This window comes from Neofelis nebulosa, chromosome 12, assembly GCF_028018385.1.
Source record: "Neofelis nebulosa isolate mNeoNeb1 chromosome 12, mNeoNeb1.pri, whole genome shotgun sequence".
NCBI classification, from domain to species: domain Eukaryota; kingdom Metazoa; phylum Chordata; class Mammalia; order Carnivora; family Felidae; genus Neofelis; species Neofelis nebulosa.
Window position 1 is genome coordinate 8969522 of NC_080793.1, and position 24660 is coordinate 8994181.

At 52.0% G+C, this 24660-nt stretch overlaps 2 protein-coding genes across 20 annotated transcripts in view; one reads left to right on the forward strand and one right to left on the reverse strand.

Annotated features, from left to right (window-relative positions):
* Positions 1-14849, forward strand: part of ANGPTL2 (angiopoietin like 2) — a 34861-nt gene extending 20012 nt beyond the window's left edge. For all 8 annotated transcript variants that reach the window (XM_058694090.1, XM_058694089.1, XM_058694088.1 and 5 more), the window contains 3 exons: positions 8480-8673; positions 10341-10611; positions 13027-14849. In XM_058694090.1, coding sequence (XP_058550073.1) covers positions 8480-8673; positions 10341-10611; positions 13027-13226 — 665 coding nt within the window. In that variant the 3' untranslated portion in view covers positions 13227-14849. The remainder of the gene's footprint in view (positions 1-8479; positions 8674-10340; positions 10612-13026) is intronic.
* The window catches only part of RALGPS1 (Ral GEF with PH domain and SH3 binding motif 1), a 315600-nt gene that overhangs the window by 119807 nt on the left and 171133 nt on the right, over positions 1-24660 (reverse strand). The window lies entirely within an intron of this gene.

The window sequence follows — 24660 nt, forward strand, 5'->3', positions numbered from 1 at the left end:
GTTCCTGAAATGTTATTGCTGAACAAAGTAAGATTCTCAAATTCATTACAAACTACGTAATCCAGTGATATTTCAAAGAGCATTCTTTGCTAGCTTCTTCATAAACAAAAGCCACTGGAGTTCAAGGTGGGTCATCTTCCTTCTGGCTCTGCTTTCTCTTCTCTCCTCGGATACCTCGGGGAACGGATCACAGAGAGCCTCGAGTGTGATGGCAAGCTCTCCCTGCCTTACTCGGGCGTTTTCCAAGGAAGACATTCAGCTACATACAGGCTCGGTCTCTTTACAGCCCCACGGGATGAACTATCAACTTGTTACTATTAAAAGCGGTGATCTGGCATCTGTGGCCTAGAAATCCCAACAGTTTGGCACTTGGCAGACTAAAAGCCATCTGGAAAATCCTGGCGCTTGGGTATCTGCAGCCAGCTCTGAGCCACAGAGATGGATCGCTGGGGTGAATTTGTGCAGTGGACTGTATCATTACCCTGAGATGCTCCCCCAGGAAAAAAGAGATCGATAAAGCAGAATTACGTTAGCATCGTACTCAATGGTGTCTAAAACGAAGGTGGTTAGGCGTGTTGAGCGTGTGCTGTAAAAGTAATGTCCTCAACTTCAGCTACCCCTGGGATGACTCTTGAGGAGGAGCGCCTTAAAAAAAGAAGCCTGACGATCCTGGCTTTGTACCTCAAGATGAGCCAGTGGAACCACAGGACCTGGAATGCTTTTATGTAATGCTTTTTTTTTTTTTTTCTTTTTTCAAATATAAGTGATTTTCCTTTAGCAGATTTTTAATACAGTAATTTAAGTTAGAATTACAGTGTATACAGAGAAATTTTGCTAAGAAAAAGAAAATTTTAGTTTAAATGACTAATGTTTTTTTAAAAAAACAAACCAGAAAAACCCCCTCTAACTGTTGAAATTAAGATGTCTTAGGGGGTCTGTCCACAGTAACCTCCAAAAGAGCAGAAATCCAATCGTCTGGCAGTATCCAGATACAACGGGCAGACTTCCTACGACAGACCGTCCACACGTTCCCAGGTTTTGGTTTGGATCCTGATGACCCTCTGCTGTGGGGCTCCTGTTCCCAGATGTTCCCAGACTGATCACTGATTCTCAAAGTGGGAAGAACAGAAGGAAGATGACAAAGAGAACGTGGCTCACGGTGGCGAGGAAAGGAGAAGAGATGGGGGAAGGCACGCGGGGCACTAAGGGACCCTTAAGTGCTGGCAAGATGGACACTCAATCACGCCCCTGATGAGGCTCCCACCCGGAAGGATCCCAGAGACCGATGAGATGATGGGACCCCAAGCAATCCTAGCATGGTGACACAGACTCAGCACGCTGCAGCAGGGAGAAACAGGCCCAGAAGGCAGACGTGAGTTCTAACCCTAGAGCCTCCTCTTTCCAGACGTGCAGTCTCCCTGGGACTTAGTTCCCTCCCTGTTGGAGAGGCTTGTGAGGAGGAAATGAAAGCCCGGGTAAAGCACCTGGCCGGCAAAAGGCTCCAGGTACATGGTAGTCATCATTCTTATTCTCTTTCAGTAGATAGATAGATAGATAGATAGATAGATAGATAGATAGATAGATAGACAGACAAATAGATATATCATAAGGCATCATGGGAACCCCGAGGAGGATTAAGTAGCTCTTCTGGGGCTGGGGAGGACTTCCTGGAGGAGGAGATGAGGAGGCTGAGGGCACAGCAGATAAGCACTCAGAATCACTGCCCCCAATCATCCAGAAATCACGAAGAACAGGCTTGGTGCTGGGCAAATGCCCTCTTTTCAGAAAGAGAAAGGATGAAATACTAGAAAATCTGGAACAATTAGCTTAAACCCCAGTAAAATTATAAAAAAGATCAGAGAGAGGGGTTCGTGAGCATTTGGAAAATTAAAAGGTGATCAGTGAAGGCCAACACAGGTTCTGTAAGCACAAGCCCATAAGCTGATTCCCTGTCTTGGAAAGGGTTAATAGGTTGGCAGACCGCTTGAACACCACCTGCCCGGTACCTGTGGGTTGCCGTCACGGGTCTGATCAGCTCTTCCACGATGTGCCTGCAGAACAGCACCGTGGACCTCTGGACTGAGAGACGCTTGCTCACTTTCATCGCTATATCCAGGGAGGCTCAGAGTGCTGCCCGCCTCTGCGTCCAGTGACATCCCTGCCCCGGGGCAGCCTTGGGTGCCACTGACCACTGAACCCAAGGAACTCCGGGCTTCACCCCAACCAGTCTTGGGAGCCACAGTGTGTGGCTCAGCTCTGCACACAGTGAGCCCACCACAGCCCCTCCAGGGCGAACCTCTTTTCCCTTTTAAATTGCTTTAAAGCCCATCTTTCTCCTCCTGCCCAAGGGTACTGATGGAAACCCAGGAGTGGGCACAATGCTTTTGAAAGGGTCCTTTGGGAAGGAATGCTGCCAAGTCTGTTTACCCTGAGGTCAGACAGGCAGAAACAGGACCCCTTTATACTCTTCGAGGGCTCCGGGAGCTCTTACATGGGAAGTCTCCCCGTGTATCACATCCGCTGAAACACGCCCACCTCCCACATCTAATAGAACTTTCACTGTAAAAATTTTGAACGGATTTTTTAAATTTTGCTCTTTGAAATTATTTGGCCAAGAGTCACACAATTAATTTATGGCTGGCTCTGATTTCTCGGCAAACATCAGGCATGTTCAGGAATTCTTGGGAAGTGAGGAAAATCTAACCTACAAATTGTTTTCAAAAGTAATAACATTTTTATGAAGACTAAATTTAACAATTAATGAACTTGACAAGATGTCCCACTTCGTAGAAATTTAATTACATACTTATAAACTTTGATTTTGCAGTTTTCGTATTTTAGAGCCAATAAATTTTTTTTAGGCCTCAAATACTTTCATAAACTCCTGAAAAGCTCGTCAGCCCCAGGCACCGTGCCCGTCGTCTGCGGACTACAGCGGCCTCCACGGCGGGCACGCGCGTTTGGACCCTTTCCCCGGCAGCACCAGCAATGACACCCGTGACGTCAGCTCTGAGGCCCTACAGGAACTTCAGGTGCCTTTGGGAACACACCAGCTGTTCCTGTGTTTAGGTTATTGTTTCGTACTCTGGTTCAGTGAAAAAGTGGTGACTGACATGGAATACGTATGTTCACGACCAAAATATTATCTATCCAAGCCTTCTGGATAAATAAGGCTCGAGCAGCCCATGTAATTCTTCCTCACCGACCCCCTCTCCGGGTGTCTGCTCTCCTGCCCTTCACCCAGGATGCCTGGCGAGTCCTGACGCTGGCCAGGGCAAGACTCACACCTAACCAGTCCACGTGCCTTGGCTCTCGGATGGATTAATTTGGATAGGAAATTCCAGATCCAATTTCAACAACTAGTCAGTTCTCCTGTTAGAAAAATGTTTCAGGGAGTGGCACAAAGACTTTTTGGAGACAGATCATCGGTGAGAATAATTGAAAACAGCATACTGTTCTCACGAAAAAGCAGCGCGTCTCGGTACTATCACAGAAGCCTCTCCCCGGTGCCTTCCTACGAACTAAAACATTCCTAGAACGTTTCCCACAGGCCACAGGGCCTCTGCACAGCCTCAGGTGGTCAAGTCCTGAGACTTGGGCTTATGGGTCAAAGAGGCCAGTCAGGCCGCTGGCCAGCCACGTGGTCTGGTCCAGCTGATGGCCAGGAGGGACTCTGCTCCTCTCTGCAGGCCTCCGGAGCAGCCAGGGAGAAGAGGCATCATCACTGTCTACCCACTTCTTAGCTCCAGGCCTCCAACGTGCTGCCAGTGGGCTTGGTCAGATATTCACGGGGCCACGTTTCCCTAGCAGGAGGGGTGACTGCACTGACGGCTGATGCAGTTGGTAACCCATTTCTCCAAAGGGACATGAGTGGGCAGGTCAGGCTGAGCTGGTCTGCCCCCAACCCAGAGAGGAAACTGGGGTTAGGCAGTTACACTTAGGTCTGGCCAGGCTGCAGGCTCTAGCCCAGCTTTACCAGAAAGGCGCTTCACTGGGCATACTGAGCATGGGATCAGCTATCAAGAGGTGGTTCCTGGTTTCCTAGGAGGCTATGCTTCTGCTGTGTAAGAACCCCGGACAGGAAGAAGGAAGCAGTGAGGGGACTCAAACCTGATCACCTCCAACCCTCACCGGGTTTGACACTGAGGTTTGGGGGCCCAAGACCTGTATACTTTGTGTTCCCATCGCCAATATCCCTTCTTCCTGAGGCCTCCCGATTCCAGGCCCTGTGTGCTTTCCACACCCTGTGTTGCTTCTCTAAGGAACCACGCAGGCTCGGCTCGGCCATGGTGACTGCACTTCCCTTCACGTGGAACGTTCTGGCTACAGCTCTGCCGAGAGTGTAAATATGGTCTTTATAGAGATGAGGTCGGGCGCTACTCCGCTCGGAGCGGTGGTGCTGCTGAGTTAGTGTTGGCCTGACGCTCTGGGCAACGCTGCCCTTTCAGAAGAGGAGCCAAGCGAAATACCACCTGGGCACTTTGCACTGTTCCAGGGGGAGAGCCCTGCCCACTGCACACTGAAAACGCAGTTTCATTGACAAAAGAATGCAAAAGGATTTGCATTCTTCATTTCGGTGTATCTTTGGGGGCTTCTCCACTGAAGCTGTGACTTCTAAAATGTGCTCTGTAGAAAACATCTACCAGTAAATCGCTGTACATTTTAGTCTTGGAAATTCAAAAGCGAATACAGTTACCTGTTTGTGTGTATGTGGCTGTGGGGAGGTGGGGAGCGGACAATTTCAAAACCATCAGCTTTCATCCAGCAGAGGAAAGAAGGAGAGAGAACCCCGAGCGGCACCTGCCCTGGCTGGCCTCGCGCTGGGTGCTCTTGTGTTTGCGAGGCCCCCAGAACAGGTGGCTTTGTTACCCCTGTTTACAGAAGTAGAAACTGAGGCTCGAGGAACTTTCCGAGGACACGATGCGAGGCAATGGAGTCACCAAGATTTGAGCTGAGGGCTCCTGACTCCTGTTTCCCATTTGAATCGGCCATTTTAACAGAGCCACATGATAGTCCTGCTGCCATTTTCTGCTCCCTGATCATATTACTGCTGCCAGTTTTCCAATGCTGAGTATTTTTTCTGACTCCTTTTCATCCATCATTTAGGTTTCTGACCTCTGCCACTGGTGCCTTTCATGGGAGAAAAGGGAGCGTGTTTCAGTGCAGGCGGTTTGCTAGGGCTCTGCGAGGGTTTCGGAGGGAAACTGGTCTGGAAATGTGGTTACTGATGGAAGCTGACGGGTCCTGAGACTCAGGCCAAGTGCAGCGTGCAGGAGACACGCAGATTTTTTTTTTTTTTAACAGCAGAAAATACGAAACACCTCTTTACTAGTTTATTCCTACTCCATGATTCTGGAAAGGCTTAAAGGAAAAAACTGCCAGATTTGCCTTAAAAAAAAAAAAAAAAAGGAAATTCTACATCATAAAAGATACTAAAATAGATGAAAATAGGCGAAGGACACCAAAAGGTAAGCAAAGAAGAAAAACAAATCGTCAATAAAAACTTTGAAAAGGTATTAATACCTTGACAAAGAAGAAGTGTAAATGTTTATTTTTTAAACCTGGCTGACTGGCAAAGATTCATAATAGTCCTAGGGACACAGATATGTCAGCCTGGGCCCCCCACCCTGGAGTTCACTCTGGTTGGGGAAAAAGAAAAGAGCTTTAGACTTGGGCTCTGGACCACCCAGGCCACTTGGGCTCAGACACTGGATGTGCCACATAAGCCACCAACCTCAGGGGTGGCAACTAATGACTCCATGCTCCAATCTCCTCATCTGTCCAGTGGGTGACGACAAGTTACCTCACACTTTAAAACACTTGCCTTTTGGGGCGCCTGGGTGGCGCAGTCGGTTAAGCGTCCGACTTCAGCCAGGTCACGATCTCACGGTCTGTGAGTTCGAGCCCCGCGTCAGGCTCTGGGCTGATGGCTCAGAGCCTGGAGCCTGTTTCCGATTCTGTGTCTCCCTCTCTCTCTGTCCCTCCCCCGTTCATGCTCTGTCTCTCTCTGTCCCAAAAAATAAAATAAACGTTGAAAAAAAAAATTAAAAAAAAAAAAAATAAAACACTTGCCTTTTAAAAAGAGCCCTCTGTAGCAATGTCAAAGGTGAAGCTGAAAGCATGGGCGGCACCCACAAAAGCAGCTCAGGCTGGGAGCTGGGAGACCCACCTGCCACTCTCCCAGTGGCCTTCGAAGCCTCTCCTGACAGAGTGCCTCCCGTAAACCAAGACTGTCCCTCCGAGAGCCCCACTGGAGCCCCGGGGAGGCCCTGCAGTAACAGGGCTGGCTGCTTGTTTTGGGGGGTGTTTTCCAGGCCTCTGCTGGACCTCTGCCACCAGCATTCCCATTAGACATTCCCAGAGCCTCTCCTGTGCTTCTGACCTGGGAAAGCGCTGGGGGCCCTCCCACGGCCACTGCGCGCTCTGCGGTCGGGGGCAGCCTCCTTATTCTCTGCCCTGGTCCCCGGGGCTGGGAGCTGAACACAAGCCAAACCTTTTTATTTTTCCTGAATGCTCTTTCTGGAGGTCTGGCCTCCCCTTCTCCAAGACAGAAGACGCACAAGGCAAAGAGGGAAGCATCTGCCTGGCCAGTGCTTAGGGTCCCACCCCGTCCGTTGGGGCAGAGAAGGTTGGTGAACAGGTAAATGGTGAGAAGCTCTCCCTGGAGGATTACCTGTCAGCGGGAAGCACCAAGAGCGACCCCCCTCTTTGAGGCACGAGATCAGGCACTGGGGGTGGGGAGGGGTGAGCAAGACCGCCCCTGCCCTTCCCCGTCAGGCTTCCCCGCACAGCCTCCGTACTGTGGGGAGGCTCGAACACAGTACAAGGACTCAGGAAAAGCCCACCTGAACCATCCAGAAAAACAACAACAACAACAACAACAAACCCGCCAAATTTTTCTCATTTAACTATCACGTGTGGACTAACCAAGCCCAAGTCTAATCAGGAAGGAATCTTGAGAAGTTAGATCTATGCAGGAAAAGCCGAGTACACCTTCCGCCGATGCCCCTCCCTGACACGCAGAAGGGAAAGGACAGGAATGCACAGGAGTTCAAGTTGAGAGAGGCTGGTGAGGTCAGCTCTCCCCTTGCTGGGTATCAGAGCCGCCCTGAACCCTGCCCTAGGCTTCCACTACCCGGCACAGCACCTGCAAGGGCGGGGGCTCAGCAAATAGTTGTTAGAATAAACACACACATTCAGAGAATGAGAGGAAATTTCCTTAGCACTTTTGGTCTTAACAGTTCTTGGTTTGAGGACTATTTTGAAGAGAAGCTGAAGCAAACTGTGGCAATTTTATTTACTTTAAAATCTGTAGTTCAATGGTTAGGTCTTGAAACAAACTTCTGAAGGTTCCTGAGATCAACAAGGAAGAACCCAGCTTCTTTGGACCTTGGTGACCCCAGTTTCAACCTTCTTGCTGATGTGACCGACATCCAGGAGACCACTAGGGGAGGTGGGGGTGGGGTGGTGAAAAGCCTATGGTGGCTCCTCAGACCCCTCATGGCACCTGTTCCTTCTGACTGGGCTGCCCAAGCTCAGTCAAGTCCCAGAAAAACACAAAACTCATCTGGTCTCAGTTCCAGAAGAAAGCCATGGACCGGAAGGTATCCTGGACACCATCCTTTAAGTCTGTGGACCTGCTTAAATGACCAGCACAGTGACCTCAGAATGCTCTGAGCATCTGGCCCTAAATGAGCTTCCTTTGGAAAATACGCATATTGGGCTGAATGGGACCGGTCCCCCCCCCCAAAAAAAAAGCTGTTTGGAGGCTAGTGTCTGAATCTCAGAAATATCCTGACACCTCTGGCCACGTGGCCAAATTCTGGACACTGCTTGGGCACTGTGACCCCACGGAAGTTCCTCACTAAAGACTGAAACTGTCCCTGAGCACTCTCACAGAAAAGGCAAGCGTGGAGTCGGGACTGAGGTGACGTGGGCCAACCTCAGCCCACGGGACTCAGGAGGGCAGTCACCCGTCTCTCTGCCTGGGGTGAGGCCGACCGAGCCCGAGCAGTGCTCCACACTGCTGCATTTTGGTAGGCACATCTCTCTTTTCACAATACCACCAGCTAAAAGATAAAGCACTCCAGGAACTCCACACAAAGGATCTCAGCAATCCTCACAACCTTGAGAGAGGTAAATATGATCTCCTTTCTACAAACCAGGGAAACTGAGGGTTTGCAGAAGTAAGGATGCTTGCCCAAATCACCACGTGAGGGAGTCAGAGCTAAAAGTGGTCTGGGAATCCAGGCACCCTGACCCCTAGCCCCAGGCTCTTGCCTTTACATCACGTTATTTCCTGAACTTACAAAAAACTAAAATCAGTCCCCTCTCACTGCTGGCCTGTGGCTCCCAGCTGGAGGCCTGCCTGAGGTTGTGCTTGCTTTGGAGTGCGGCCTGGGGTGAGAGGCACGTGAAAATGTGACTCCGTGGCCAGGCAACAGGGAGGTCTCTGACGTGCACACATCTGTATCCCCAGGCCCGTGGAGAGACTGTCTGCAGGCCTTGGAGGATGGCCACGACACCAGCTCCATCTACCTGGTGAAGCCAGAGAACACCAACCGCCTCATGCAGGTGTGGTGTGACCAGAGGCACGACCCTGGGGGCTGGACCGTCATCCAGAGGCGCCTGGACGGCTCTGTCAACTTCTTCAGGAACTGGGAGACATACAAGGTGAGAGCCCCGGGCCCTGTCTGTGCTGTCGGTGAGAGCAACCGGGCCACCCCAAGAGGCCTGACCAGCCGGTGAGAGGGCCACTTGGAGGGAAGGTGCATGCTGACCTGTCGAGGCCTTGGTGGCCCTGTGCAATACACACGTGTGGTGAGGAAGGCACTGACGAGGTCATTTTTGCAAACCCACCTGCCGCTGGCAACTGCTACGAGATACGAGTTAGGGACAGACCACAAAAGGCCCGTGGACATGGTGGGACTTTAGAAATGCTGCTAGGGGGTGGCCCCTCATCCCCGTCTGGGTATAGGGAGCATCCTTTTCCCAGCTGGGGCTTCCTTGCGGGAAGACCTGGTCTCGCAGCCCAGAAGGGGCAGGTCCCCGGGGCCTGCTACTGGGAAACACGGGAACACTAGGTCCGAATTCCCAGGAAGCTGAATGCCCACCCAGTGGTAGGAAAGGCCACTGGGCTCAGCCATACGTCTGGCAGATGACAGGGGTGGTGCCGAAGGTGGCAAAAGGAGCTCAGTTCACCAAATGCCACCGCCACGTGCCAGGCACCATGCCAAGTGCTTCCATCTGTTACCTGCTTTAGTCTCACACGAGCCCCGGGAGGAAGATCCTGGTGTGGCCCCGGTTTACAGATGAAAAGGTGAAACAACCTGCTCGGGGCTGCACACAGCAGCGAGTCCAGGCCTCTGACACCAAAGCTTACGAACGACCCTGGCCATGACGCCTGTGCGTGGCTTCGCGTGGCCCCTTCCTGTCCTGGTTGCTCCCAGCCCACCTCCTGCCCGGCCCGTGTCGCTGTTTTCTTCTCTTTCTCCTCTGCTTTCTGAAGATCCACTCCTTCACCCCTTCCTCCTCCTGCCCATATGCTTTTTCTCAGGGGCGGGAGAACACAGTCGTTAAGACTGGGTGCCTGCTTCAGATGCCGAGTCACCCTCAGGCTCTCTGACCCTGGGCCTCTGTGGACCTAGCTCCTAGAGTTGGCACAAGGATTCATAACATAACCTACGTAAAGTCCTGAGAATGGTGTCGATACACTGGAAGGCGCACTGAGTAGTATTAGTGTCATTAGCGAGCCCATCTATTGTTAAGACTTTGAGTGGCCACTACCTGGCTGATGACTCCTTAAACTCAGCGTGAACACAATAATAAAACCGCTGATTTTAAACCCAGAAAGGAGCCCGGGCAGATGTAGCATGTGTCTGTCACAGCTCATACCGGTCTGGTGCATTAGAGTTTACACGAGACCCTCACACACATCCCATTCCCAGAGAGGGACGGTGAAGCTCAGAGGTGGTCAGGATCCGTCCAAGGAACTCCTGTCGCCTGCCTACTGTGTGTTAGGCTCTCGGTTTACCACATTAGGTGTGTTCCTACAACAACCCTGTAGTAAAGGTAACACAGTGTCCCCCATGTTCACACAATGCCTGGCACACAGTAGGCACTCTTTCAGTAGTCTTGAATGATGCGTGATTGAGGCTCAGACAGGAAAAGCGGTTCATCAAGTCGCAGCCAAGTGCAGAGGTGGGGATTTGAACCCAGGCCTGCCTTATGCTCTGCCCATTTCTGATCTCCTCTGCCCAGGGCTGAGCATCCAAGAGTGGGGCCCTGCTGGCTGAGGACACTACGTATCCCTCACTGATGCTCTCCTCCGTTTTCCCCAGCAAGGGTTTGGGAACATCGATGGCGAGTACTGGCTAGGTCTGGAGAACATCTACTGGCTGACGAACCAAGGCAACTACAAACTGCTGGTGACCATGGAGGACTGGTCTGGCCGCAAAGTCTTTGCAGAATATGCCAGCTTCCGCCTGGAGCCCGAGAGCGAGTATTACAAGCTGAGGCTGGGACGCTACCATGGCAATGCTGGTGACTCCTTCACTTGGCATAACGGCAAGCAGTTCACCACCCTGGACAGAGACCATGACGTCTACACAGGTAGGACCCATACAGTCAAACCCAGGTGCAGGCCAGGGCAAAGAGGCCGGTCAAAGGCAGAGCTTCTGAGTCACAGCCTGAGAAGAGGAAGGTCCCAGAGCCCAGAAGGCTGACCCTGTTGCTACTCCCTGAAAACCCACTCCTCTGCCCACTGCCCACAGACCCCCTTCACAAAGGTGGGTCAGAGGGGCATTAACAAAAAGGGAACGGCAAAGAGGTATACAAATTACACATTTGTGGGCCACTCAGGGCCAAGCCTTCACATCACCTCTCTGCCCGAGGCACCAGGTGTTCAGGCCACACTCTCCACGGACTCTGGGCCACACACCTGGGTAATAATGCTGGCCCTGCCTCCTACCAGTCATGTGTCTTTGGGCATGCTGCTTACTAATCTCTCCGGGCCTCGCTTCCACATTGGGAAATAAGGACAATGCCTGCCTTGCAGGGTGGTGAGAAGGTTAGAGGATGTACCTCAAGTGCTTTGTCTCAGACGTGGCAAAGAGGGCTCAATCCAAGTGGGCGGTCTTTGTGGTTACTATTATTAGCATGTATTATTAACACAGTGTAGTAAGGGAGCTATTAAGAGGAAACCAGGTAGGAGACATGAAGTGATTTGTCCAGGGTCATATGCCTCAAAGCCAGGTCTTTACTAGGAAGCCTTTATTAAATAAAAAACAAGGGGGAAAAAAAAAAACCAAACAGAATATTCTAAGAGACACACATACATACAATCCAGCCCTGAGTCCAGATGTCAACCTCCCACAGGTAAGCCTCTCCAGGCCCCACACCCAGTTTCCTGAGATGAGGTCCTCTGCACCCCAGCTGCTTGACAAAGCCAGCAAGGCACTCTCCTGTCTGAGGGACCAACCCTACCTCCAGGCCAAGGATGTCTGTTCTCATTGGGCAAATCTGGCCCCTTCCCTGCCCCCTGGTCTGCAGGCCACTTCCCTCCTCTTTAAGGTCCCAGGAACCGCTTGCATTTTTCAGGCAAGCTCTGTACCTACATATTGAGGAGGGAGGTCCTCACTCTAGGTCCCCATGGCAGCCACACTCCAGCAGGCTGTTCTCACAACAGCGGGGGACATGCAGTTACCTCCACGTGCTGGCTGGCACTGAAGGGGCCCCTGACGAGACAGTATGCCTTCTTAGGCAGGGTTACAGAGGCTTCTAGAAGAGCAGAGCAGGAAGAGGACCCTTGGAGCTAGTCAGATTCTGGGGACATTGGGACTGCTACAACATCTCGAGGGCCATCGTGGATAGGAGGGAGAAGACTGTTCTATGACCCAAACCGTCAGGCCTGTGCAACAGCACCGTCAGTGGCTGGCAAGGAAGTGAGCTCCTTGTCCCTGGAGGCATGCAGGTCAAGCTCAGGAGGGGCCTCCACTCACACGGGAGGCTGGCCGTGGCATGCCAAGGGCTCTCTCTGCTCTCCAAACCCAAGCACTGCCATTTGGTCCCTAGCCTCAAGTGACGGCCTAAAAGAGCCCAAGGAAAACTCTGGGCTGGGCTGCAGGGGCTGCGGGTGCCTGAGCCCATTCTCCCCTGAGCTTTCTGCCTCGGCCAGCCTGCAGCCTCCTTAGCACATCCCAAGGCCTCAGCGGGAGCAGGGCCACCGGCCCCATTGGGCGCCAGCCCACAAACCTGACCGAGGCAGCCCTTCCTCTGAGTGGGGGTCCACTTCTCAGGCCTGCTCAGGAAACCGGGGACCCTCTCTTTTAACTAAGAGCAGTCCAAGCAGCTGGCAGCTCCTCCTCTTCCGCTTCCTCCCTGAGAAGGCCGATGCCCCTGCACGCCTGCTTGCACCTTGCCCACACTTTCACTGTTGTTCCGAACTGCTTGTCCTTGGCAGCAAAATCCAGCGTGATATGATAGTGCCAGAAGTTTTATGAAAATATCTTTCTTTTGTGAAATCGTAAAAAAATACTTGGCTGGAATACAGCCTGGGAGGAACAGAGGAGCATTTCATCTTAAACACTTCCTTTGTCATTCTATAAAAATCTTGATCCAACAGTTGCAACTCTTAAAAAATTCCTCAGAACACTTTGGCCGCTCCCCCGCCCACCCCAGGTCATTTCTGCTTCCTATTCAAACCTCCCTGGGGCACTTCCTCCGCACAAGCCCCGGGCTAACTGCTTAACTATGCGCCCTCCTTCGATCACCACACAGTCCTGTGCGGGAGGCACCACGCTTACCCTCATTTCACAAGGACAATTCGGTGGCTCGGTGAGTTCGTTGGTCACAAGGCCGAGCCTCAAAGGTTGGAGCAAATCTGAGACCTGGCCCACCCCTCAAGCATTCCTGCTCCAAATGCCCTCTCCCCCACCTTCCCAGAGGGCCCTGCTAAAGGCCCTAAACAAATGGCAGCCTTGGATACAACTGCCTCCTCCCTGTGACCTCCTCCCTTGTCTCCTGCAGGAAACTGTGCCCACTACCAGAAGGGAGGCTGGTGGTATAATGCCTGTGCCCACTCCAACCTCAACGGGGTCTGGTACCGTGGGGGCCATTACCGGAGCCGCTACCAGGATGGAGTCTACTGGGCTGAGTTCCGAGGAGGGTCCTACTCGCTCAAGAAAGTGGTGATGATGATCCGGCCCAACCCCAACACCTTCCACTAAGCCAGCTCCCTCCTGACCTCTCACGGCCATTGCCAGGAGCCTGACCCGGCCATGCTGGCCCCGGCACCAGGAACAACTCCCCGCCAGTTCACCTTGGGGCCGGGAGGATGGGGCCGCCGGATTCTGTTTACCCGATCGCTGCGGCAGATGATGGAATGGAATCAATACAGTATTCTCTGTCCCTACTGCTTTTCTTCACATCAGACAGACCCTCATGTTTCCACACAGGACAGAACTACAGACAAGTCCTTCTTTAAATACATTAAATCCCTACAATAAAAACCCAACTGCAAAATACCTTCGTAATATACATACGCATGAGCTGAGCTTATGCACATGTGTGTACACCACACATACATGCATTTAGATATATACCACGTGTACTATATCTAGACACGTATATAGGTTTGGTTATATACCTAAATGCACAGACATTCAATTCTCAGATGTTGAAGTTGTTACCAACAGCTTTGCTCTTCTGCGAAAAGCACTGCATTCACATGGTGTTACTCGAATCTGAGAGCAGATCACAGACTATGTAGCTCTAATTCAAAGAATAACCCTTGGTGTCCACATGCCTGAATTTTTCCAGGAGTGTCTACATGCTATTCACTCACATAGGGGTTCCCTACTTCCTTGCTAAAGAACCGTTTGGGCACCTGATCAAATTTCAACATCCCCTTCCCTCTCCATTTCTATACTTTCCCCCATTCTCAGGACTTTTTCTCCTTCCATCCATCCATCCATCCAACCATCCATCCATCCACTTATTCATCCAACACCATTCAGGAAGTACCTTCTGTACCAGTCGTTGGCCACTCACTGAGGTTCCAGGCACCTTCTCTGCTCTTCTCTACCCTTCATACCCACTCCTTACCTTTTCTGTCATATCATCCTTTCTTTCCAGGCAAGCCTCTGAGTAGGAGACAGTTTGGGCTCCAGGTTTCTGGTCAGGAAAGGGAAGGCCAGGCCCCAAAGCTAACTCCCGGCCACGTAGATGATGTACTCGCAGTTTTGTATGTTCCGTTCACACTTTAGCCTACATGTCATTTTAACCATCACAGAAGTAATAACCTACCTTGCCCAGGAGATACTCAAGTGAAGAGAAGTCATCCCCCGATCACTGGGGCCCCCGAATGGCTACAGACCAAAGGTCCCGTGCTCTCAGGCTGACTAGAGTCTGCATCTCGTCCCCAAACTAGACTTCTCTGGAGTACAGGTGCCACAAAAATGACAACTGGCCGCTTCTTGTGAGCTCCTGAATAACCAGGAGCCACCGGACCCCTTGGCTGGTGCGTTGCAGCGTGGTGGCTTTCTGAGTCCTGTTGGCCGCGAAGTGTCAGACTCAGTACTACCGGGACTCTTGCCAAGCAGGGAGCAAGAGAGGAGTCAGGAAGGTGAGACCGTCCCCGGTGGGCGTGTGAATGGGGGTGTGTGAGATGTTGGAACGTTTGGTACTGTCCATGTCTGGGTGTGTGCCTATTACCTCAGCATTCCCACAAAGTGTACCATGTAGCATGTTTTGTGTATATAAAAGGGAGGGTTTTTTTTTTAATATATTCCCAGATTATCCTTGTAATGACACAAACCTGCAATAAAAGCCATCAGTGCTATTTGGACGTATCTACACTGTGTGTTACTGTTTTGGAATGCCTTCCTGGGGCCTCTGCTATCAGAGTCTCTTTGAGTAAGACTAGATACAGATTCAGCACCAAGGACATACACCAAAATCTTTTAAATCACACTCTCCCTATCTTTGGTTTCCACGTACACCATCAGGAGGCCCAAGACAGCACCCCAGGCCATGAAGGCTCTCTGGGGCTTCACTTCCTTACGGCCATGTCCTGGACATCTTCACTGAACGTCCCAGAAGCACCTCCTAGACAGTGCAACCAACCCCTGAAACACCTTCCCTCAGGTCTGGGCCCATTTCACCAAAAGGCACCATTTATCAATTACTCAGGTCAAAAACAAGAATTTCTCCCCTTACCACACCAACGCCAATCCATCCATCCACGAAAGCCCTTTTCTCTGCCTTCGTGTCTCCTCTCCCCTCAACTACTACAACAGGCTTCCCACCGGATCGGGAGCCCTCTGCCTCCCTCCCTCATTCCAATCTGACTTTCACATTAGCTGCCAGAAAAACAAAACTGTGGGCTGGGAAGTCATCTCTAGGCATGGCAGGAAACCCCAAAGCCAAAAAGGAAAAGATGAAGGGATATGACTAAAGAAAACCCCAAATTTTCTGCCCTCTGAAAAATAACAGATGACCAAGGCTGAAGGCAAATGTCAAATAAGAAAAATAAAGGATCAATATTCATGCTATCTCAAGAACTCTCTTAAATCAAGAAGAAAAATACAGACACCATGACAGAAAACTTCGTTAGGCACACGAACACCTTAGAACACAAATGGCCAATAAGGAAGAAAAGGTGCCAGCCTCAGTAATAACCAGAGAGGGAGGGATACCAAATCAAGCACAAACCATCACAAGGTGCCTATCGGATTTGTAAAGATGAAAAAAATCTCCATGTTGACAAGGGAATGGAGAAATACGTACTTTCTGTACTATGGATGGAAGTATAAATTGATTCAACACGTTTCAAGGGCAACTTAGCAACGTATATGTCAAACATGGATATACATATGCATCAAAATTTTTAAAATGCTTATACCTTCGGACCCAGCAATCCCTCTTCCCAATGACTTAGCAATACTGCCACACGAGAGCTGCTTCTAGCAAAGATGTAGTTGGGTAGAGACAGATATTTACTACACCCTACTATGTGCTTGGAATTGGACTTCCGTTTTCTTATGTAACGCTCACAGCACCCAGGTGAAGAAGGGATTGTTCTCACCTCACAGGAGAGGAGGAAATGAGGCTCACAGTCAGACAGCTGGGAAAAATGCCCTAGCAGCAGTTAATCCGGAAGGTGCTGGATGTCAGGCACTAGCTAAGAGTTCTCAGCTCCCTTCTCCCAAACCTCTAGTCAGCTGTCGAGGTCAACAGTTGTTGTACCCTATTTGGTGTGTTTGGTGAGAATACCTCAACCTTGGCCCAGGCCTCCCCACACACCTGGACTGGTGTGTCCAGGATGGAAGGATTGATGGTTAAGGAAAACAGGGTCCATCCAGCCTTACTGGTCACTGGTCGTGGGTCCAAACCCCAAAGCGAAGAGTTCTGGAAAGCCATGCTGGACAACGTGGAATAACCCTTTTCCTAGACTAGCTGTGACCCAGACAAAAGCAGGCCAAGACACCAGCTATTTCTCCCAACCCCCACCCCCAAACCCAAACCTGAGTCAAACCACACCCTGGCTATATGGAAGGAGAGGTAGGAATAAACCCATCAGACATGTGGAACTGGCTCTCCTTGGTGTACAATGGGGGTGTGGCCAACAGCATGGAAGAAGAGAATGGGGGTGGGGGGGGGGGGGCGGAAGAGCTGTGCTCAAGTGCATGGTGCCGTAGCGCCTGGTGCGTGGCTCCGCCGGCCAGCAAACACAGCCAGGTCCCTGAGGTCTGCCCAACTCAGATCAGCACCTGTCCTTCCTCTCCCATTCCAGCCAGTGGCCTTTTAAGGCCTGCAGGCGTAGGAGCCCTACTGTCACTAAGGTCTCCATGGTGAGTGTACCTGCAGACCCAGACTTTCTCCGATCCCAGCCAAGCCCCCACACTCCGGTTTGCACCGATACCTTGGTCGCTGGGGGGCACCGACCTGCTGGGCTTATGTGGGAACACGGCAGGAAGACAGTGATGTTCTTCAAGCAAGTGACACTGAGCAGGATCCCCTCCCCCAAATCTTGCAAAATCTTGCCAATTGGAGCAAGACTGAAAGAGAAGCCTTTGGACTACCGAAAACAACAGTATTGAGAGTCTAGGATGCTCACAGTTTACGGATGGTCCTTGGGAGCTCAAGGGGGTCCTCCTCTCTGATCTGAGACCACCTCATCTGTTATATGCAGGCTTGCAAAGACTCTAGGCTATAGTAAGACAAAGCCAGGCAACTGGATTAAACAGAAAGGGGACGTTTCAAGGTAACAAAATGTTAAAAAGGCACTCTTTCGGCCTTAGTTTTATCTGAGACTCCAGAGGCTAAGGGCAAAATAATAGCTTCCAAGTGTCCCACATCCTAGAGCAAGGTGTAGGACCATCACTATAGGGGGTGACTCCAAAAGGATTCTACAACGTTAGCAGATTGCCCTTCTGCAGCCTGTGTGAGAGGTGCAGGAAAAATATCCTGGGGTGGGGGGAATGAGTTGTCCTTGTGATATGCTCCCTGGCCACCACCACCACACGGAGGGTGGGTGTTCCCCCGACCCTAAATCAAGCGAGAGGGCCTTCGAGGGACCATTCCAAAGGTTTGGCATAAGCACTACTACCAGACTCGTGCCTCAAGTCTCCAGACCTGTGGCAGAGAGAAATGAGACCACACTGGAGCAAATGGCAAGCCCATCAGGGGCTGCGGGGGAGGCAAGGATATGGTTTCCTAGGAACCAGAGGGCAGCCAGGGGGGTGGGGTGGGGGGAGACAGTGCAGGAGGCCCAGGAGCCAAGGAAGGAGCCATAAGCGTTGAGGTGGAAAAGATGTATCACAGGTCATGGCAACTGAGCCAGGAGTGCCCAGAAGGGAAATTCTGCAGCAGCAGCAGCAGCAATGGGGGGTAAAGAGTGTGGGTGCTTGGGCTTCTGGTGTAAGCTCTGAATCACGACTGAACTGGCCACGTAAGATGGGCCCTGACCCCTCAATTTTCCCCTCTCCCCTGTTCCAACCCTGAGGCTCACAAATCTCAGTGGGCAAGCGGGAGGTAGGAGGGTTGCGGGGGCCAGTGACAGTGCTGACCGTGGGCCCTCCCCCACCCCAGGCTTCCAGGCCTCTGGTCCAGGCGTTAGGGAGTCCAGACCTCTGGTTACTGCACCACACTGTGTGCAGTGACCAGATGGTTAAAGCAGACTCGGCCTCTTCATGCCGAACGCCAGAAAGACGAAGGGGACGAAGGGGCTTGCTAAGTCTCCAGCGTCGACCGGGAAAAGAGCTAGTCCACAGGGTAAGTTGGAAAGGACACGGGGGAAAAAATTAAGTTGGTTTCTTCTTACACCTGACTGAGTCCAGCTCATTTAATAAGCTGGTTACATAAGGACACGAGGTATCTCCCAGAGTCCATGAGCAGGGACGCAGCTGGGCCTCACGAGGGCCAGGAACCAGAAATGGCCTGGAAAGCCTTCAAGAGGCAAGGCAGCAGCTCTCCCAGCCTCCCCCACCCCCCCTTCTTTTCCCTTTCCCTTGCGCGCAGGTCTCTCTGTTTCTCATTGTGCGTCCATCTGCTTTTCCCAGCACGGAATTCCTGAGCTCACATGTCCTGCTGGTCTCGGTGCCAGCAAAGACTGACGAGCACCCTCCCTTCCAGTGCAGACTCCCAGCCCGCTGGGGCCGGGTGTCCACCTCAATCCGATCAGCTCTGGCTGGAACGAACACTGCCGCTGGAGTTCAATGCTGTGGGGGCAGTTGGGGGGGGGGGTGGTTCTCAGGTTCCCAGAGAAGGAGGGGTCTCAGCCTGGATCTATATCCAAAAAGGTGTCTACACTGTACTTCAGCTGCTGTTAATTCCCCTCCCCTCCAGAGACTGTATTTTGCCAGCTAGGTGGATTCTGTCCCACTAGCCATTAGATGGTGTCTGCTCCTCAGTCCCTCCCCCTGCCCACTCCTGCTCGACCCCACAAAGCATATGCAAATGCTTCCAGGCACTGCTGGGTCACTAAATGTGACACCTGGCTGTGCCCAGATGTGGCTCTTCCTGCCCTTCCTGGGTTTGCTGAGTTTCTCAACAGTCTCTGTGGATACAGGAGGCAAGGAGGTCCCCACTGCTGGAGTCTTCCTGCAGGGTTTTGCTCTGGATTACACTCGTGCCATCTGCCATCTATAGGGTGCTTTCTATGTACCAGGCACCACGTGTGTCTCTTTACATCTCCTAACAGGGGACACCTGGGTGGCTCAGTCGGTTAAGCATCCAACTCTTGACCTTGGTTCAGGGCACGATCTCACGTTTTCGTGGGTTCAAGCCCTGCGTTGGGCTCTGTGCTGAGCCTGCTTGGGATCCTCTCTCTCTCTCTCTCTCAAATAAATGAACTTTAAAAAATAGATAAATAAATCTCATAACACACCTATGAGGTGGCTCCTCTAATTGCACTCCCTTTATCTAACAGACATCAAGGCTCAGAGATGCGAGTGACCCACCCAACAACATGCAGCCTGAGCCTCTCAGGATTTGCACTCCTGCTTCTGCAGCATTACATCACAACCCACAAGGGCAAAATGAAACAACCAATGCCCTTGTCTCATCCCGTCATCGCCCCCCAAACACCTGAGAATCCTGGCGGCCTCCTGCCCACAGCAGCAGTTATGTGAGCCAGCCAGCCAGCCTGTCGGTGCAGAAGTAACTGGACGGACAACAGGTCCCCAGATGTCAGGAAGCCAGTCCAGCGCTCTTTGCCTGATTGATCTCAGAGCAGCGGGCCCAGCGTCTTGGGGCTTGCGACCCTGTGCCAGGGCTGAAGGCTGCGCCCGCCCTTCTCGCTTCCACTTGTCCTCCAACCGACAGACTCAGCCCCAACCTCTGGCAGTCACGCTGTTAACTTGTGGCTGCTCTGGCTGTCACTTGTGCACAAATTCTACCTGGTCCAAGCCCTGGGCCACACCATCTGGTAGCTGGGTCCCCGTTATGGTGGCTCATCTCCCATGTGCATGCCTTCAGGCCCGGGGCTTCCTTACCTAGTCTCTCTCAGATCCAGAGTCAAGCTCGACCCAGGCCTATCTGAGATTCTGCCATTGTGGACACAAGGCCTTGGTACCAACCATCACCCGACATTCAAGTACCCCCATCTCTCCTGACGTAGGGCCGGCTGGGTCAGCTCAGCCCACACATGAGAACCCAGACACAGATAATCACTCCCATCTGTGCAGCTTTCCCAAAGCACTTCCACATGTGGTAGCTCCCAGGTGGGCGGGCCATCCGGCTGTCCCATCCCCTGCTCACCCCTGGTCATGATAAACCTGGCTCTATGGGCTGGCCAAGGGGTGCTCCCTTCCCCTGTTTCAGCATGTGCACCCTCCTCAAGCTGAGGGACATCTCCTAAGAGAAAGAGAGAGGTCCTTGGGCAGGGTGGACAGGTCACGTTTGCCCTGACCGTTAGAGAGCGAGCAGTGGTCCAGAGCCTGGAAGGTAGCTAATGTAAAAGGCATGGAATCAGGTCTCTCTGGAGCCGTGTGTTGACAGAGGCCAACACCCTGGTCACCTCAAAAAGGGAAAAGAATAAGAAGCAGCGCAAAGCCTTGGAGCCCAGAATGCCGACCAAGCCCCAAGCAGGTGTATGGGCAAGGATTTCTGTCAGCCTCCTCTCCGCGGGGACCCAACAGCCAGGCAGTCTTTCTTCACTGATCAGGGCAATGCAGGGCCATGCTGGGGACACAGGAGAAGGACTAAGGACAGACATAGATGTTCGAGGATGCAGAGGCAGGAGCAGAGGGCAGCTGAGCTGCTGGGTGGGAGGCAAGGCCTGGCTGCCTAACCGCGGGCCCAGGAGAGCCCAAGGAGCATGTGTTTGAAGCAGGAAGGCAGCTTCTCTGCCAAGAGCACAAAGGATTGGCAGGTAGAGAAACGTGTATTAAACCAAGATGCCAGGGGCGCGTGGGTGGCTCAGTTGGTTGAGTGTCCAACTTCAGCTCAGGTCATGATCTCATGGTCCGTGAATTTGAGCCCCGCATTGGGCTCTGTGCTGACGGCTCAGAGCCTGGAACCTGCTTCGGATTCTGTGTCTCCCTTTCTCTCTGTCCCTCCCCGGCTCACACTCTCTCTCAAAAATTAAGTAATTAAGTAATTAATTAAATTAAAACAACAAAAACCAAAATGCCATCTCTTACCCGACAGTCTCTCATAAACAAAAAGGGGTCGGTAGGACCCAGTGGTTGGTGGTGAGCGTGGGGTCCACCGTAACCGCCGCCTTTCAAGGGCGTTCCCAAAGTAGCTACTGGAGATAAAGTCACAAAGAGTTTGTCCAGCAATCCCTCTCCTGGCACTCACTGTTCCAGAAATCCCCCACAAGTGAGGAAAGCCACAACGCACTTTCCATCGAAGGGAGCGAACAGAAGCCATCCACCTGCTCCTCAGCAGGCACACGGCTGCACAAACCAGCAGGCGGCCAGGCACTACTCAGCAAACCACCCAAGTGCCCACCACGGGCGCCAAACAAAATGTCTAAAATGTCCCCATTTTGGTTAAAAGGCATACTATTCCTTGCATCCTCTGCGCCCCACACACATGCACATACATCAGTGTGTGGAGAACAAAACCTCCGGAAGGATACGCACCGACTGTTAATTGTGGCTGCTTCTGGAAAGTAGGTGAGGAAGAAGGGGATTTTCGCTTCTTACTTCACAGACTTCTTTTTAGTGTTCATCTCATGAGTTTTACAACAAACAGGGTGTTGCTTTTGTAATCAAAACAGTTTTTAAGAGAATGGGTGGACACTGAATTCACCCTGGAGCACAGCTTTCTGGGGGGCACACAGAATGGAAATCTTCCAGTTTCCTAAGCAGGCATTCGTGGGCCTCCGAAGGCCTGGACATGTTACCTTCTAACGCCCAACATACACTTGATTAGGGAACCACAGCCTTTCTGAGGGTAACTTCTGAGGCCCTTCTCAGGCACCCTCTTCCTTACAGGGCTGTAAGAATTCATTACCTCTTAAAGTGCCAACCACCGCCCCCACCCCCCCTTGTCCTATAGGATTTCCTCCCGTGAATATTAGCTTCTGAGAGGGACCCAGCACTTCCTGCTGCCCTGGAGATCGATCTTACTGTCTATTGTGTGCTCAGCTTTACAGCTGAGGCAATAAAGTAATAAACGTGGGGTAGTGATCAAGTTTGTGTGATGTGCTAGCTATCCACTGCTGTGTGATAGATTTTGCCCCAAAACACAGCAGCTTACTTACTTATTACTTTGCAGTTTCTGTGGGTCAGGAATTTGAGTGTATCTCAGCTGGGTGCCTCTGGCTCAAGGAGTCTCAAGTGATGCAGTCAAGCCACAGGCGGAGGCGGTGGTCTCATCTGAAGGCTCTACTGAGGTGGCCTCTGTTTCCAAACTCATTCATGCGGTGGCCAGCAGGCCTCAATCCCTTGGCTCGGGGGACTCTCCACAGGACTGCCGAATACAGCTGGATTCCCTCAGAATCCAAGAGCCAGGAAGAGAGAACAAGCCTCCCACAAAGAAGGCTTAGTCCTCGAATAATCTGATCTCAGAATGGATGTCCCATTAGTTCTGTCATATTCTGTTTGTCAGGAACAAGTCAGTGCGTTCTGCCCGTGCTCAAGGGGAAGGGATGGCCCAAGAACAGGAATACTGGGGAGCAGGGAGCACTGGGGCCATCTTACAAGCCCCACTCAGAATCCTTCAGATTCTCCATTCCAATTATCTTAACTCTCCCTTTCCAAACCAGTGCAAGGAGGACATCCACGGTGCCAGGTTAGTCCTGAGGATGGGGAAACTCACTAGCCCTTCCTCCAACCCAAGCCCCCAACCTTTGTCCTCCTCGGGGCTAGCTGGCCCGGGGGGGGGGGCCCTCAGTCCCCCATCTCAAGCCCTCGCTACACAAAGGAGAGTCCCCAGAGACATTCTTTCCCAGTCCACTGTCCAGGTTTCCCCAGAAGGTAAAGACCTTTTACAGGGAAATACGGCATATTCTGAGGTTCGTGGCTGGGCACTGGGTCAGACATAGCTTGGGCACTGCTATCACCAGTCCGAGGTGGCACCCCTAAGTGGTGAGACCTTTCACATGAGTCCTGCTCGGCTTCTGCAGCTGTGAAATAAGTTAAAAATAGTGCCTCTCTCAGAGGAAAGAGTGTCACGTCAGGAGGATGAAGTGAGATCATGCTCATAAAGTAAAGTGCTCAGTGCAGTGCCAGTCACATGTGAGAGAATAACCAAGAGTTGTCGTGATCACAACCATGGGCTTCAAATTAGAAACCCAGAGACCAAAAGGCAAAGCAGAACAGCCACCCTGAGGAGTACGCGGATTCCTGCTACGAAAACACACTTTCTCTGGCACAAAATGGGCTCTGCCCTTACCTCCTCCTTTTGGGGATCAGACAAAACTTCCTGACGCAGAGACATGCTGACTCCAAGTACTCCCTGTGCCCCATAAGGGACAAAGGTGACAAGGTGCTTAGCTGTGGGCAGCAGAGCAAACGCCACCCCACCCCCCACCCCCACACGTGTTTTCCTCCCGCACCGCTTCCCTCCAGGGAGACAGAGGTGTTAGACAGAGGGTGCGTGAGTTCGGGCTGAGTGGAACCCCAGCCAGAGCGTGCGATGTTGAGTCGCACTTGGTCTCCGCCTGGCATATGACATTGGCTAAGTCATAGGTCAAACTGTGGCTTTCCTCACTCACAAAATGGGGGTTTTAATAACATCCACTGGCTTTTTGTAAAAATGGAACCCGACTGTGAAGTCCCAGAGAAATGTGAATTTTAAGGTAACAAATTCGTAGACTGCAAAAGTAAAGGCAAATTTCTCTTCTGGAAGGGAGAGATTTAAGACAATGTGCAGCTGACCACTCTACAAAATAACGGAAAAGGTTTCCTTCGTTTGGGATGGAGTTACCTTTGTGATTATTCTGTTGACTGAGAAGCCTGTTGGAGACGGGTCAGAGGGCAGCAGCTTATCCCCACTCGCTGGGCCCCCCAGGGGGTGGATGCCTCCATCTGAGGAAGGGGAAACTTGATCAAAGGCTCTCCTCGGCAAGGAATGGGAGGGCAACGGGTCGGCCCTGCCGCGTGTGGCTGTCTAAGAGGAGAAAGGGTATGGTCCGGGGGCTCCGGGAGCAGGCATTTCAGAATGCAGGCTCAAGCTTTCCTCTGTGGCACTGGCATCCCCGGATCCGTCCCGAACTGTGCTCCCTGGGGGAGGAAGGAGGAGCCTGGCTCCACACAGGTCCAGCTGCAGGGACTGGGTAGGAAAGGCAGAGATGCCGGAGGGAGGGATCAGGGGTTTGGAGCCAAGCAGCCAGCTGAGGCACCATGCAACAACCAGGATGGATCTGTGGAACAAGTGAGTATTCCTTGGGGATCCTTGGAAACACGTGGGGTGGGGAACTGAAAACAAAAAAGTCTGGATTTCCTGCCTGCGGAATGGAAATTTTTCAGTTGGGCATTAAAGGAAAGGACTACCCTTAGGGCTGGCAAACCTGGGGACAGACGGATAAAAATGTGGCCACCCTGAACTGGGAGCTGGCAGACTCGGTCCTGGGGTGGCGGTGGCCACTGTGACCCATGTTCGAGGAAGCAGAAGGGCCAGTGACATCAGCCGGCCCAAATCCACCTGCCCTGTGTGGGTAGACTGAGAGAGCATGGCGCTGGCCCTTCCGTCCCTGCTGTAAGGGGG